Genomic DNA, 16,338 nt, shown 5'->3' with positions numbered 1-16,338 from the left:
CGGATGAGCTGGAGGAGGTGGCTGGGGAGAGGGAAGCTTGGGCTTCTCTGCTTAGGCTTCTGCCCCCGCGACCCGGCCCCGGATAAGCGGAAGAAAATGGATGGATGGATATATGATGCTTCATCTTAGTGGCCCGTGCATGAATGATGAGGTTTGTCAGGCGCTTTAAGAAGGAGGAAACTTGTCAGAAGAAGCTGGGAGCCACATGCCTGTCAAACCTCAGCCACGTCTGATGTGCAGTCATTGTGTGTTTTCCTCAGAGTCAGAGCGTGCTCAGCGGAGGATCTCAATTTGCAGTGATCACCAAATATTAAGTGTCTTTTTTAAGCAACGCTCCACCAAAAAGTATCCTAATTATGAGCACCCTTGACGTCTGGCGTCTGTTTCTTACAGCTGCTCCCATGCACATATTTTACCTCCTCTAGTTACACGCTAAAGGCTTTTTCTTTCCCATTTCTGCTTTCACTCATTTCTCCCACTTTGTCCTTACCTCCTCCTTCTGTTGCTCTCTAATTAAGCAGTGTTTTGTAGAGGGCAGTGAACTCAGAGACAAGGGAGGAACAGATATACCCCAGGGAAAGATGGTGCGAGAGGCAGATACTGTGACGTCCTATGCATTATCCCACTGATAGCTTATTTACTAAGTGAAGATCTCAATCATCTCATTAAGAGTGTGCTGACTGTCACTGATGAGCAAGCAATTCACCGTCCTTATTGAGGGGAAAATTACATATAAGATAACATATTTTAGCACAATCAGTCTTGTGTACAGTAGCAGCTGACAAACATTACCACCCAGGAAGGACTATCACCACAGGGAGGATGCACTGTAGAGTCAGTACACTGGATGATACCATGACAATTATCATTTAGTGGTTTTAGGCATTCAGGCTTCTTGTTTTGATTATGCAATCAACATGCTTATTTTGGTTGTGAGTGAGCTGAGCTGAATCACAGTGAGCTCTCTGTTTGACCTGCCTGTTTGTTTTTCCGGGCTGTGCAGCGGGATCCTGCTTGTGCCCAAATATCCTGAGCGCATGGAACACACCACGGGACTGGAAAGTCAAGATTTCTCTGTTTACTTGTGCAAATGCGTGTCTGAGGGCATCTGAGCGTGTGCCAACTCTGTGCGCAAATAGACTCCGAGAGTAAGTGACCAAATATTGAAATATCACCCAATGTCAAGACTGTTGGAGTGTATAATTATTTGCCTTTTATGACTCATTAAGGGTATCAGTAGCTCCTCCCAAGTCTGAGAGCCATAATCACCATAAGAAGGGTCTCAGGGTGGTTGGCATTAATCAATGACTGTTGTGAACATGAAATATGATCTGTGGATGTAGAGAAGTGTTTCTATTCTTTAGCGTGAGAGTGAAGAAAAAGGAAAAAAAGGAGAGACACGTGTTTACCAGAGGCACAAAAGGCACATTTCAGCTTTTTAGCCCAGACCAATCAGAAATGTACTGCTTGGACGACTCAGCCCAATCTGGTGCGTCTCAGCTCTGCCGAGTCCGAGGTTGAGCTCTCTCAGCTCACTCCTATGCATGCACAATTGCTTGCATCCAATTCATTGTGCTTTTCCAGCTGCACCAATTCATGCCATTGCCAAAGCAAACATAGGACAATAAGCTTGTGACCGCAAAAAAAAAAATATAAAAAGTTGAATGGCGAGTGGGAAATTGAGTGGGGCAATGAAAACAGTATTCCAGATCATTTTTAGAGACAGAGAAGGATAGAAGGAGAACAAAAACTAGTTTCCCAGCTGATTTTATCAGTAATTTCATCTTTTTGTATTTATAGCAGGTAGCAGTGTAGTTGATCCCAGGCCCCCCGATTATACTGAATCTGCACCCATATGCCTACACACACAAACACACACAGACACATACACACATTTTGCCATTTCCCTAATCAGCCATGTGAATCCACATTTGGGTTTAGAGATGTGGGACTATGTATTTCTTTTGTCTATGTCAGGTTTTCCACATCATCTGTCCCTCCTGCCCAGGCTCATTACTCTCTGTTCTGCCTGCTCCTCTTCCGCCTCCTCTCACCCATGTGCCATCCCTTTCTCTATGAGACATTCATGAGGGCTAGATAAATCTAAAGCAGATGTGAAGTATAATAACCATGTGTCATTTTGCAAAATAATATCCATATATTTTCAAAAAAAAAATAGAAAATAAGGAAAATCTACTAATATAGAGAAGAGAGCAAAGCAAAAACATACTGATAGCTGCTGCTCCAAGTCTGTTTATTAGTTTCAGTAAAAGCACAAGTGTGAAAACAACCCACACAGGGACAATGACTCTGCTGAATCCTATTCGTGACCTAGCCCAGTCCTGCAGAACAATAGCTCTCCATTATTTACAGTATATGTGTGCTTTCCAACGAATCCCGATGCAGCCACAACCTGCTAATGGAGGAGAGTACACAGAGAGTGCTCACTGCCATCCCGCACATTTTAACCTCATGCAGTCAAACGCTACCTCCTTGGTTCGTGCACAGGGGGAGACAGACCGGGACGTCTGATCCAACATTTATTGAAGCTGCAGTTATGGAACAGTGAAGGGACTTAATCCATGGAGCGGGCCTACCTATACAGCTAGATAAGATGAATGAAGGAAAATATCCCTTGCCCTGCTGGTCACCACTGAAGGAACGGGAGATGAGACGAAGGAAGAAGGAACGAGGGAGAAATACTCCACCAGCCAAGCTGAGGAGATGGCACTCATACAGCCCAATCTGTCAGTCTGACTACCTTGCCAGATACAGGGTGGCTCACACAAAATTACACACTTTTTGCTAAATACCAAGAGACAGTGAGGCTACACACACGAATTATGGCTCCAGCACATACACCAAGTTGTGGAACATGCTGTACTGAAGCGAACAGCGTGATGCAGCTTCTATTTAAACACCCATTCTTTAACAAAATGCCAGCATTTTCCTGGTTCAACCTCTCCTCCCATTAGCACACTTGTTTAAGTTTACCGGATGGCAACTTGCAGTGTCATTGATGTAGGAGCCGTTTTACTGACGTGTATGACTGCAGTAGCTCTCTTTGAGGAAGTGTTTGACATTTCGAGAGAAACATTTTACTTGCAGAGATTTAGATGAAGAAGAAAAACGGCACACTGATATCAGTAAATATGACGCTACAGCCAGTAGCCAGTTAGCTTAGGTTTGCATACACTCTGGAAATAGTGGGTGGCAGTTACTCTTAGTTTGTCTAAAGGTAACAAAATCCCACTACCAACCAAGCTCGCTGGTGTGCATGTGTTATTTTGTAATGGATGGGTGGATGCATGGTAAAAAAAAAATAATAATAATAATAATAATTTTGCTGTTTTTTGTGTGACTTTGCCACAGACTCTTTCTTGGGCAGGACCAGCTTGCTAAACAAGCAGCAGAGACTCGAGCAAGTTGTCTTTAATAGTAAATAAATAGTAACAGAAGTTTTATCAGTGATTGACATATTATGCCATCATCATGTTGCCTAGCAACCACCTAGCAAGCTATTGGCCACCTACAGCACCTCAAAAAGGTATCGTATCATTTTAATTTCCCAAAAACAAGCTCTAATTTAGCAACAATTGAATATACACATTTTTGAAATCTCCAAATTGTGATGTTTACAGCATCAATATTACTTTACATCTTTTAACACATTAACTTATGAAGTCAAGTTTGCTGATTGAGGGATTATAGCAAAAATTTAATGTGGGATAAATAACTGTATATATATACATATTTCAAGCCATGTAAATTAGTCCAGCCTACAAAATCACCTTTTTTCCTGTCTGCCATTTTATGCATTTTACATGAGGCTCCAGGGAGTTTATTTACCACTTTCCCACTTCCAGCATGAACAGAAAGTATTCCGATGTGAGTGCACAGACTTGCAGTTCATCGTGCTCACATAGAGCTGGAAGAATTTAAGTAGACAGATATTAAAGCATAACATTTGCATGTTCTTTTTTTTTTCTATTGTAACCAATGTATAAAAAAAACATCTTTAAAAAACGTCTGATGCTTAAGTCTGCTGGGGGGATGCTCAAGCACAATGTATTTGCAGTACACTGACAGAAACCCTGTAGTCAATCGTCCCATTTAACTCTCAGTTACAAAGGGAGTACAGTAATCGTTTTCCCCAAAATGTCAAACTATTGCTTTTATGACTTAGAGCAGTTTTCTTTTAGAGGACACCTTTGTGGATGAGTGGTTCCAGCTGGGGGCTTTTGTTGCATGTCATACCCCTGTCTGTCTTCCTTAGTGTCCTGTCTATATTCATCAGCTGCCCAATATGAAAAATAAATACAAAAGTTCGGGGTCATTTATGCTAGCTCACACTGCAGATCAGTTCGACAGGGTCTGTTTAAGATGAGTAAAATTACAGTCGGTAGCTGGAAAAATGCTTTGAACCCATTATAACAGAAGCTATTACTCTTCATCTGTGTAAAATCATGGTGTGGAAAGACTAATTATGCTCTGGAATGGTAATGATGTCTGTCAACAGGATAATTTGCAAAGAATTCATTGGGAGCCTTAAACTGAATGCGATTGTGCGACCACTGGAGGTTTAATATGAGGATTAGTGGTGGTGATTTAAAACTGACAGAGAGGAAAAAGGGCACATTTTCTAAAAGTAAAACACTACAGAGCATGAATACATTATGGGTGAGACTATCTAAAACAATGAGAGTAAGAGCTCGGAGTGACCTCGAGGGGCTCAGGTGAACTCCTGACCTCCTGTAAACATAGCCATCATATATTATCAACACTCCAGACACGGTTTCTCTGGAGAGATAATCTCATAGAGCACTCGAGCCATCTCAGATCTTTCATATCAGCACCATGGTGCTCTGAAACACTATGGCAACTGCTCACACACGTAATCTCTCCTGGGTGTGAGATGCAAACAGAGCTAATATGTTTGAAGAGACAGCAGTGATCACATTTCCAAGTGACTCTTTGCATCCTTCTCAGATAACCGAATAACGAATATTCTCAGCAAACCACAATCCCACTTTCAAAACACTTGATCCTAAGATGACAAGCACCAGGCTATCCATTATGCAATAGTCTCCTTTTCTCCATCACTAATCAAAAGTAGAGCAACTTCCCTGGATGGGATTAACAGTCGCTCATTCTTTCCTCTTTGCTTTCAGGACAGAGAAAAAGGTGGTAGGACACACTTAACCAAATGCATCATGGCACCTACTGACAGTGGGAGATGCGCTGAGACTGTGGAGGTCATTGTGGTTGTGGTGGGGATAAGGAGAATAAGCAAAAGAGATTGCAAAGAGAACATGAATCGACACCGCGGCACTGGGTGGTTACGCAACAGCATACAGAGAAACATTCACTACACGCACACACACACACACACACACACATAGTAACCACAAACATGACAAATGTCCCACCGCTGCCTCTAAATTTAAGCCCAACATGTTAAAAGTTAGACATTAAACCACTCCAGTCACGAATATAGGACTCAGTTATGAAGTCACTTCTGCCCTTTTCAGGTTTAGCTTTCACTCGTTCTCTCTTCTGCTTTTTTTTTTTTCCTTCCCTATCCCAGACTAAAACTGTCAGCCACCCTTCATTCTTTACTATGCAGGCCTCCCATCCCCACTGCTCTTCCTTCCACACACACGTACATAGACATATACACACAAGGCCTCCTCTCCTCTGTGTGACCTTGACTGGCTAGCACTCCAGGGCTTGTTCTTTGCTTCTCCCTCTCCCTCTGTCTCTCTTGTTCTCTCCATCTTTCAACGCTCATCTCCACTCTATCGTCTGCCTCCCTAGCTCTTGCCTTCTATCACTCTCCTGCCGGCCGGCTGATGCTAACTGGTGCACCCCCCCCCCCCCCCCCCCCTTTTTTTCTCTCTCTCCTCCTAGCCAAGGCACAGAGGAGAAAGGGACAGAAGATGGCAGAGAATGGAGAAGTGAAAGACCTCCCCCTCCTCCGCAATCTAGTCAGCTGGGAGAGTCCACCATAAAAATAACTCCAGCACTAAGAAGCTCTATCAACAAGTCTGCTGTATGGATCCTTATATTAACAGAAAAACTGGACAAATGAATAGCTGGGCAAATACATTACAGCTACCCCTATTTAACATCTATTAGTGCCATATAAGTATTGCAGTTGTGATCAGATTTACATCAGATTTATCAATATATATAACTTCTCATGTGGACACATATGTGGAGACCTATGTATACACACATAGTTAATGTAGTGGTTTACACATTCACCTAACAAGTGAAAGATCCCTGGTTTGATCCCAGGAGGAGAAACACAAATCCTTTTGGGGTTGTGTCAGGAAGGGCATCCAGTGTAAAAAACAAATCAGTCAAATCAAAAGATGTAGCGCTACCCACTGTGGCAACTTCTTGTGAATAAGGGAGCAGCCAAAAGTAGCTTTTATTTGTTAAAAAAAAAAAAGGCAGTGGCAATCATATGAAATGTGTCAGCACAGAAGATGTTACTGTTAAATGCTTAATAGAGAGGGCGCTTTGGATAGTGGGTGAAGTGAGGGGGGATAAAGCAGAAAATAAATAATTAAATGTAATATTTCTTTACATTACATAAGACTGATTCTGTGTGATGTAAGAGTGACGCTCCCAACAAGCTGCAGGTTAATCAATGGGGGGAGAAAAAAAAAATCTATTCTTCACAAACGCGATTTTACTTCTCAGTAGCGCAAATTGCTTGATTCAAAGTGTGATTAGACTTTGCTCCAATCAGTTGATACGGCTTCCTGTTCCACCGGAGAGGATGACGAGCCCTCTCAGTGGAACAGTGAAGCAGCAGGTCCAAATCCGTGTTTCTTTGCAGGTGTTCCTACAAAAGCATCTAATTGCCTGAAACGCAGCCTGTTCTTCTGACTCCAGTGATCCTTGAGATTTTCCCAATGGCTCAGCTCATAACATCCATCTGTATCATAAATTGGAGCAGTTAACTCTTTGACTATCCATTCAAAGCTAAAATAAACGTGAGCTCAGCTGACAGAGCGATCCGCTAAATGTCAAACCAGCTGATTAAGCGCTCTTCAGAATAACACTATTCCCATGCCAGTTTATGTACCTTAAATATCTAAAGCTCTCCGCTGCGGTTGGGTTCACCATTCTGATGCTCACAGACTGAAGCTGATGTGTTTAACTCCAGATTTGCTATAAAATATGACATTTCCATCTACTCTACATATGAAATGAATACAGCAAGCTTGACAGGACTTCAGAACAGCTCCCAGCTGCTTTATGTTTTGAGCAATATTAGGGGAGAAAACAGAGGGTGCCATGAATAAATAAATAAATAAATCTCCAATATTTTTTTCTTTAAAATTTGATCGCCAAAATATAGACTTGTTGAATGCATCTGCTAAGCCAGACAACCCTTTTCTCCCAGCATCCAGCTCTTTTTCAATTCATCTTGCTCTAAGAGGCATGGACATTACAAGACTGCCACAGCAATCCCCCCAAAATAATTTCCCATCCGACATTAGTAAAACAGCCATGAAGTAGAGGGACATCATCAATTTCTACAGGGCAATAATAACAAAGAGGTTAGGAACTCACAGTCTTCTGCTGACACCTACACTTCACACCGTGTTAAAGACACCCCACAAATCTCCTCCGTTTTCCATTTCATTTCCCTCTCACTTAAAATCCTTTGATGCATACTAAGAAAGGTGAGACACTGGCAAAAACCTGGGGCACAATGAGGGCCTTTTCATTCAGCGGTAAGTGATTACAGTAAATCACTCTAACCACAACTTTGATTCCTATATAAGAGCATATTTCAGCCTGTTGCCTGTGGTTTGAAATGTGATGACAAACCAGAACTAAAAAGGAGCTGCAAAGAATCCATACTAGCAATGCTAATAATTTTATCTGCAATCATATAGCAGCTCTTTGAGGTTATACTAAGGCACAGCAATGCTTTTATCTAAAGCTAGTGGCTGTTTGATTTTAACACGTCCACCATCAGGTGACTCATATGCCATAAGTTTTGCATGCTAGAACCTATAAAACAACACTAAATATAAAGCACAGCTGAGGCGGATGGGAATATTATTCATATTGAAGAAATATAGTATAAACAGCTGATGGTTACTCAGTGCATTGCGCCAAAAGCAATCCTTCTTTGCATTTGCCAAAATGTTCAAACATAATTGGTCAATTGCATTCAGACTACAAGTGGACTACAAAACAGAAGCCAGAAAGCTTCCTGTACCAGAAACAGCGTCTCTTGCCTACATAGTCTACATCTCCATATGCAGAATCTGCTTATAAAAAAGAGTCATAAGCCAATGTGCTATACACATATTAAATTGTGACTTGACAATGGTGCTTCATTTAAAAAAAAAAAAAAAATGGGATCATCAAAATTATTACATTTATATTCTGGAAATCATCCAATCCAGTAATTGATGAGATAATTCACAGTCGTGATATTACTCCTCTAAAATGATGCCATTTGCTCACTGCATAACCTTTATAGGCTGCATATTCTATGAAGAAGCCAAAAAAAATACACTCTAGCTGAAGAGCTTTCTTAGTGCAGCTTCTGCATGCCAAGTTTAAGTCATTTAGATTGGTAGCCCTGCTCGGATGTTTGGACTCTAGCCCAAAACCAAAGCCAGCATCAACCTAAATCAATACTGATCCTGACGGTATTACTATACATCATATTCAAGTAGTATGGGGTGCCAGGCAGAGTACGGGACCACACATCAAATATATTTAGGGCAATTTCTACCAGATGGGCAAACTCTTGTTTCCGGAGGTATCATCATAAAAAGGAGAGAGAATAAAATGTCATTTTTAAAGTTTTATGGTGTTCTAAATGTTTGTTTGCTGTAAACTGCGTTAATCACGCACGCGACTGAACTGGACTCTGCTGTACAACGAGGGCAAATGTCCTGCGGTGACATTGCTCTTCCTGAGAAGCCGAAAAGATTATTACTGATTCGCCTCTTGTTGTCAGTAATACAGGGTGAGTGCATAATACAAGAAGTCAGTCAACCACAGGTTCTCTCTCTCCAAGCGTTTCCTCAGTGCAATCTATCAATAAATGTCTGAGTATAGGACCAACAAATCTATTATCAATAGATGAAGCTGGAAAGCTCTTCTCTTGCTTTTCAACAAGCTGAAAACATGCACTTTTTCAACTGGAAACAAAACCTCCGGTCTCTGACTACTGCTGTTCCCCCCGCTGAAGAGGGAGTAGAATTGCAGCACAGACATTTCACAAGTAGAGACGGTCTCCTGGTTATGCATGGGGTAATGATGCCGCCTGCCTCCCAGATTTTTCACACTAGCTGGTGATCGTTATAGAGAAAAAAAACACACACTGCACACAGTGAAGCCGCTCACAGACCCAATCCATTGATAAACAATCACAGTGATGGGAAATAATTCCAGGGGATAATTACCTAAGTACAGATAAATCAATCATCATTTGTATAAAACATTCATTGTTCAAAAAGAACCTAAAGATTGCATTTTAGATGTAAAGATGAAAGTTAAAAGATCAAGTAACAGCCATCTTTTTTGAGCAAAAAAAAAGAAACAGCTGTAAAGCTGCTTTAAACTTCTCAGATATGAAGATTGTTTTTCTTTCAAAGCAGGCTGAATATCTTTGGGGTTTGGACTGCTGGTCATCAAAAAAGGAATCTGAAACTTTAATTTTTAGAGTATAAACTGAGTCAGTCAATCATGAAAGTTTAAACTCACAGAGTGCTCTGCAGCTCAGAAATCCAAAAAAAAAAAAAAGATTATTGTTATTTAAGAACTATTAGTGCCACTGTGCGTGACTTTCCCATTGTTCTGTGCTTAAATAGCAAATGCTTCGATCTCTAGTGTTTCAGTACTGGTCATCCTCTTGCCATGAAACCACGTAACGTGAGTCTGTCTGTCTTTGCATGTGCCATCACGGCAAAGTATGGTGCTGGAGACTGTGCCAAAACAGCCACATGAGTGGTTTTGTGCACTCTGGCAGGTGTGTATATGGTCTGTCTGCAGATGAACCAGTGTGTAGCTGACTAAAATGAAGGCCCAGTTCGAAATGGGTGTGGTTCAAGATGTGAGTGTTGAATACTGAGTAGTAATGAGTACTGGAACATCAACATGCATCAACAATCAAACCCTCCTAGATCTCATACTGCAGCTTTTTTTCTGATCAGTAAGTGGTCTTAATAGTTGCTGAATGCTTTCCAATGAGTATAAATAAGGAACTATTTATCTGTCTGAGTGAGGAGACAGTAACAGGGTGCCACATTATTAGTGCTCACTCCTTTGATAACTGACTTTTTTTCTCCAGTTAGAGCAATCAGAGCACACATTCAGTCCTTTTTCTGGTGTTTATTTGAGAGTAGCCCAGAGTTTGCGTGATTGTCAGGCTCACATATGATCAACCTGTTTGTTTTTCACCCCCCACTTTAATCCTCTGAGGCCATAATCAATATATCCCCGGTAGACCTTTCTCCCTCTCCCTGCCACTCCACCTTGAGACGCCGTGTGAATTTAAAGGCCACAACAGTGCAGTGAGGGGAAACACCGGCTCGTTTGAATCGATTAAAAGCGTCAATCACGAGTTCTTCACTTAGTAGAGTGGCTCCATCACGTTGGGAGTCAGCCCATACTCATAACTTTACTACTTTACTCACAGTCCATTAATCCCTGAAAACATCCCTTTGTCTAACAACAGGTTACAATAACATCCACTTTATAAATCTCGCCTTAGATTACCTCAGCACCTTACACCTGCCCCTGACTTGCACGGCCCCCAAACTACAGAGTCTGTTATGCCCACGAGAGAATGCGTAGGCAGAGGCACAATGGTGCTTTGAGCTCAATTTTAATGTGCTCACAATGACAGTGCCAGCATGCCGATGCTGAGCTGATAATGTTCACCATCTCAGTGTTTAGTGTGCAAGCAGGCGAGCATTTACTCTGCACCAAGCATTACCACAGCAGACTGTGTTATTAATTTCATAGATTTTGATAATAAACCAAAGCATGGCAGCTGACGGTGCCAAGATAGTTGCATTCCGAATAAACAAGTGTTGTATAAAAAATTGTGAGGAAATCAACAGATAGTCAAGGGAACATGAACATGAACCAGTTTTTTATTGCTATGTATCCAGTGGTTGTTGCAATATTTCAGTTTGTACCAAAGTGATCCAATGTGGAGTCCAAACACTGACATTTCCTGAAGCCATGCAGCTAGATTTTAGCCATAGCCACAGCCAAAACTGAACAAAATTAATTAATTAAATTAAATACTGTTTAAAAAGTGGCAGTTTGGCTGTCCATAGCTTTAGAAACTAAACTCATGTCCACTCCAGTTTTGTATGCTTAAGCAACTTCAAACTCAACTGGGAAACCACAAGCTAACGTCAGCAAGAAGAATTAAAAAGAATGAATTGTGTTGTATTAATGTGAATTTTAAAAGGGTGAGATGACTTATATGAATATTACTGCATGTTTTTGTACCCTATTGGGAACGCTTGGACTTTTTGGAGGTCACACTCTTACTGTGATTTCTCAGCATTTCTACATACTGAACAAAAATCACTTTAAAGGTGGTTCAGTCTTCTGTAACATCCCCAAAGTGTCAGTTCTTGAAGCTTTTCTGAGTAGTGGGGGAGGTGTGTGTGTGTGGGGGGGGGGGGGGTAAATCAAGCCCAAATATTTTTGTTGTTGTTTTTTGTTTGTTTTTGTTTCTGACAGCACATTCATTCAATGATCTCACTTGCACCACTGTTTTTAAAGCCAACATCTCCCCACACGCTGCTGCTGCTGCTGCTGCTGCTGCTGATGGTGATGATGCTGATGCTGATGCTGCCGCCACACATCCCCGTACAGTATCGTGTTGTGGTCCGTGTGTGCCGGAGATCACATTATCTCACATCACGGGGAAACGAACAAAAACGGCTCCTCCCACTCTGCCTTTTTGCTCTTTTTTTACACCACCCCTCAGCTCGTCCCGCCACCTCCCCTCCCCGGTTCTCGGTAGCAGCAGGTGTTATTCTCGTATAACCTGAAGATTTAGGTGGTAATTAGAATTACCTCTCGGCCCCGGAGAGTTATATTTATGCTTGTTGGTGACAGCAGGGGACGCGAGTCGAGTATGTTTCTGGGCACCCGATGAGAGAAGAAATCACGCCTCAAAAACACGTGGGAGAGATTACTCAAATATTCCTCCTTTGTACCCTCTTTACCCCTCTAGCGGCTGCACGGTTGTCTCTCCCCGTTAAGCAATAAGCTGCAGCCCATTAGTATATTTGCAAGATGTCAGACACACCATAAATAATAACCTATATGTACACACAGGTTTCACAATAGCTAAGGGCTTTGACCTTGTGTTATGATGCCCTTAAGTAGCTATTGTCCAGAAAAAAAAGAAAAAAAAAACACTAACAACACAATGCAATACACACTGGCAAATTCATGCATATGACAAAGTGGATGTGCCTACAACATGTTCACAACTGGTGGTTCACGGTGCACTGAAATAAATGCAGGATCAGGCTAAAAAGCCTCCTAGGAGGCAATTAACTGCACAGATATTACATAATGACAGCCCACACTTCTCACCAACATCCCCGGTCCATGCCAAAGGATGAGATGAGGCTGTTGAGGAGAATTACGTTAACGAGGAGTGGGGGGGCAGGATGTGTGAGTATAGCCCCCCCATCAGCACCACCACCACCATCACCACCTTTTCATGCCAGTCACCTCAAAGGGAAGCAGCGGGTCAGCAATGAAACACCTTGAAACTGTCAGGATGCTCTTCGCAAAGAGTGGCAAATTCTTGACAGGATCTTACCTTTGCTATTGTCCTCTTCCCTGTTCAGATACATGGCTGTTACTTCACTCCGAGGCAAATGCGATCGCAATTATTTGTTGCTACTCCTCTGGCGTGTTTCGTGAGCTCCGCTGATGTGATTTGTAGTAGTAGCTGTTTATTGTTTTTGTTGCTCCTCAACAGCCTCTCCTCTCCTCCTAGTGGATAGGTAGGCTAACCAGTTTGAGACTCTCACTATCTCCCTCCCTTCTTCTCCCTGCCTCCTTCTCTCTCTCTCTCTCTCTCTCTCTCTCTCTAATAACCACTGTGCGCTGTGGCTCAGAGGACAAAATGGGGAAAGTGACTTTTGCAGCAGTGTAAAGAAGTCTCCACAGCCTGTTTGCTCTGCTGCCACGTGTGATTTTCTTTCTTTTTTTTTTTTTCATTCCGCTTGCTGTGCATCTATTTATCCGTTTTAAAAAAATGCGGCTCTGTGCGTAACGAGGAGCGCAGTTGCAGCCCACTGATGGGGATTTATGCTTGAATCCACGGGTTAATTGGGAAATCTCTGTAGTGGTGGAAGTATGCACATCTTTTAACTGTGTAAACGTACCAAGTTACAAGCAAAATCCTGCAGTGAGCTGAGTCTTAAGCTCTTTTTTTTATGTTTTCCCACAGTGGTTCCAAGATATATATATTTGAATTATTATTCAATTAGAAGATTAATGTATTAAAAAATGATTTTTTTTAATGAGATGGCCATAGATTCTGCACATTCAAATGATAAGCTGATCAAGCAAAGCTGCCAGCTTCTCCAAAAGTTTTTAACCGGTTTTAAATCAACATTAACTGAATGCATTTATTGGTTTCAATAAGCCATCAGAATCATACTGATGGTCATTTGTGACTTGAAAAAATATGATTAGTTGCAAGTATTAAATAATTATCTGAATATCTAATTTAGAGCTAAATAAATGTTGAAGAGCAATATTTAAAAAGGGAGTGGAATTATAAAGAAAAAAATATATATTCAGATACAGTGGCAGTACCTGAAGCAACAGCATACTGTAGTCTGAGTGACACATTTTTTTAATTAATCAATTTGTAAAATCCAGTGCTTTACTATTACCAAACACTGATATGATGCAAGAAAAGTTGGAACCCATCTGGCCCTTTCACTTCACCCCACCTGCCTCATATCCATATCCTCGCTTTACACAGTGTTGCATGCAAGACAGTATCCTGCGCAAGTGTGCTGACCGCGTTATCAGGCCCGGGGCAGACTGAGAGCTTTCATGGAGTCATCAGGTGCTTCCCCTGCCACTTTTTGATGCAAGGTGATGGGACTGGTTTGCAAATACTCTCCCTAAATTAGATGCAGAAATGAGATGTAGATTATTTTACCACTCAGTATTCAGCCTGTCTTACATCACACATTGGCAGCCCAGTAAGTGGAGAAGGAACAATTTGTCCGTGACCTTGACTTAGTCCTGGAAAAAGCCAGTTAGAAAGCAAATTAAAACTATTTCAATTATTTATTTTTTTTTACCCTTCTCAGAGCAAATTTCCAATTTGTGATGGAACTTCCTGTTGCATGAAGCTGGTACATAGAGACATGGAGCATTATAAAATAAATGGGATAAGTCATAACAGTTATTAAAGCTAAATCATAAAGCCCACATCAAAACATTTGCCATTCAGTAGATGTTGTAAAAACAGAAGTAGTTTAATTAATCTGTTATTTATTTATTTTTTTTTAAATCATTAAAATGGGCACTGATCACCAATTCCCTCTGCTCTGAAATCTTAACAGTATCTCCTGTGGTATATTATTGCACTTCACAGCCTTTCAGTGACTCTCAGATTGCTTGAGTAATAAATATGAATGTTTTCCCTGCAAGCCTGCAAAATAGAAAGCAAATATTCTATTCAGTCACGTGGCTCTCTGATATCACAGATTAGAAATTCAATAGGATATGAGAAGAGCTGTACTGTAGATGCAAATGCTGAGTGCATTTGCAATACCTCAACTAACTGTTTGCCTGCGTTTTGTCAATAGAGCTGGGAAGGTCATTTGCTCAAAGCGTCCTGCAGTGATTTCCATTTGATTATATTTTGTTTTGCACTGCGCTCCGTGCTATTTGTTCACGACCGAGAATCTTTTGCCATTTGTTAGGAGAATTCTCCACAGACTAATTTGACCACAGTCTATTCGCAGACCCCGCCCCGCCCCACACCGCAGCCACCCCCACCGCCTGCTCCCAGCAGCATTGTGCCTGTCACTGATGCATCTGTCTCCACTGGTATCTATAAATACCCCCTTCTCTCCCCCTTCAAAAACCTGATTCCCATTGATTTAGTGACCTATATACACATCACCATCATCCCCTCCCTTCCTCCGGCTCTCTGCTCCTTCTGTAGATGATCCTTTACTGTCTCCACCTCTGATTTCCCTTTTGCCTCATCATCCTTTCCCATTAAGCTCAACTTAGACCACCTCTTCCTCCACCATCTCCCGTCCTCTTGCTAGAAAGCAAGAAAGGCTAATAATAGTTCACGGTGGAAGCTTCAGTCATGACATGTGAAAAGGATTGAAGTGAGAAAGAGAACAGTAGCTGGTGCTCATTTCTGTATTTCAAAGTGTTGTCATTGTGGTAAACTGAGCCTTCAGTTAATCTCGTGTGTGAATAAACACTGGAGTGGATAGGAGTCTCACAAAGAGCCAAAATATTCAGTGCAAAATCCAACTCTGGCTGAAATAAGATCAAAGACAAAGACATATAGAAAAGAGAGCAGGGTGTGTATGTTGCAGGGCTGTATGAAGGTGTTATGATGTAATAATGCTGCAGGGTGCTGCAAAATAGCTCCCAGGAAACTAATGCCATGAACAGTAATGTTGAATTCATGGCAAACAGCAGGGGATTAATAATGAATAAGTTCTGCTGAGACAAGCAGGAATCCTAAACCCCAAACATTAGGTCAAATCCCTAAGAAAATGTCCTTATTCTTATCATGCAGGTTCTAAACATATACATATTTAACAGGTAAAAGAGGCACACCTGTGAATGAGGTCTGTCACAGCTGTAAGAGACCAAAACTGGCCAGACTGAGAAAAAGAAAGCTAAAACAGTGAGCGAGATCGGAGCTCGTGATTTTCTTCCACACCACCCCGGCTTAGCATACACCTGTAGTATAAGGCACTGCTCGCTCTCTTCCCACTCTCACTAGAGGACCGCAGCTCCACTGCGACCCCACACTGACACCTGGTGGCTTCATCAGGCAAAAGAACATAACAGTCGCAGCTGCTCCTGTGGCCTGAGGAGCCACAATGTCACCCTTGTAGTCTTCAAAACATAGCCCCACCATTTAGTTTTCACAGAACTGTTACATAGAAAAACGCAGTGTCAGTTCTTCGGTGTTCTGTCGGACAACCGCTGGACCTTGAAAGCAGACACATTTGTGAGCGTTTTTTTTTTTTTTTTTTAAAAAGTGTAATCCTCAGCACAGACCACCACAACAGGCGATTTCAGGAC

The 16,338-nt window shown here is 41.7% G+C and overlaps 1 protein-coding gene across 1 annotated transcript in view; it reads right to left on the bottom strand.

Moving 5' to 3' along the window:
- Nucleotides 1-12,961, bottom strand: part of syt7a (synaptotagmin VIIa) — a 95,109-nt gene extending 82,148 nt beyond the window's left edge. Inside the window, exon 1 of the mRNA XM_030731471.1 lies at nucleotides 12,848-12,961. Coding sequence (XP_030587331.1) covers nucleotides 12,848-12,881 — 34 coding nt within the window. The 5' untranslated portion in view covers nucleotides 12,882-12,961. The remainder of the gene's footprint in view (nucleotides 1-12,847) is intronic.
- Nucleotides 12,962-16,338: the final 3,377 nt, after the last annotated feature.

The sequence above is a fragment of the Archocentrus centrarchus genome, chromosome 6, assembly GCF_007364275.1.
Source record: "Archocentrus centrarchus isolate MPI-CPG fArcCen1 chromosome 6, fArcCen1, whole genome shotgun sequence".
Classification (NCBI taxonomy): Eukaryota; Metazoa; Chordata; class Actinopteri; order Cichliformes; family Cichlidae; genus Archocentrus; species Archocentrus centrarchus.
This window is presented reverse-complemented; position numbering and strand designations above follow the sequence as displayed.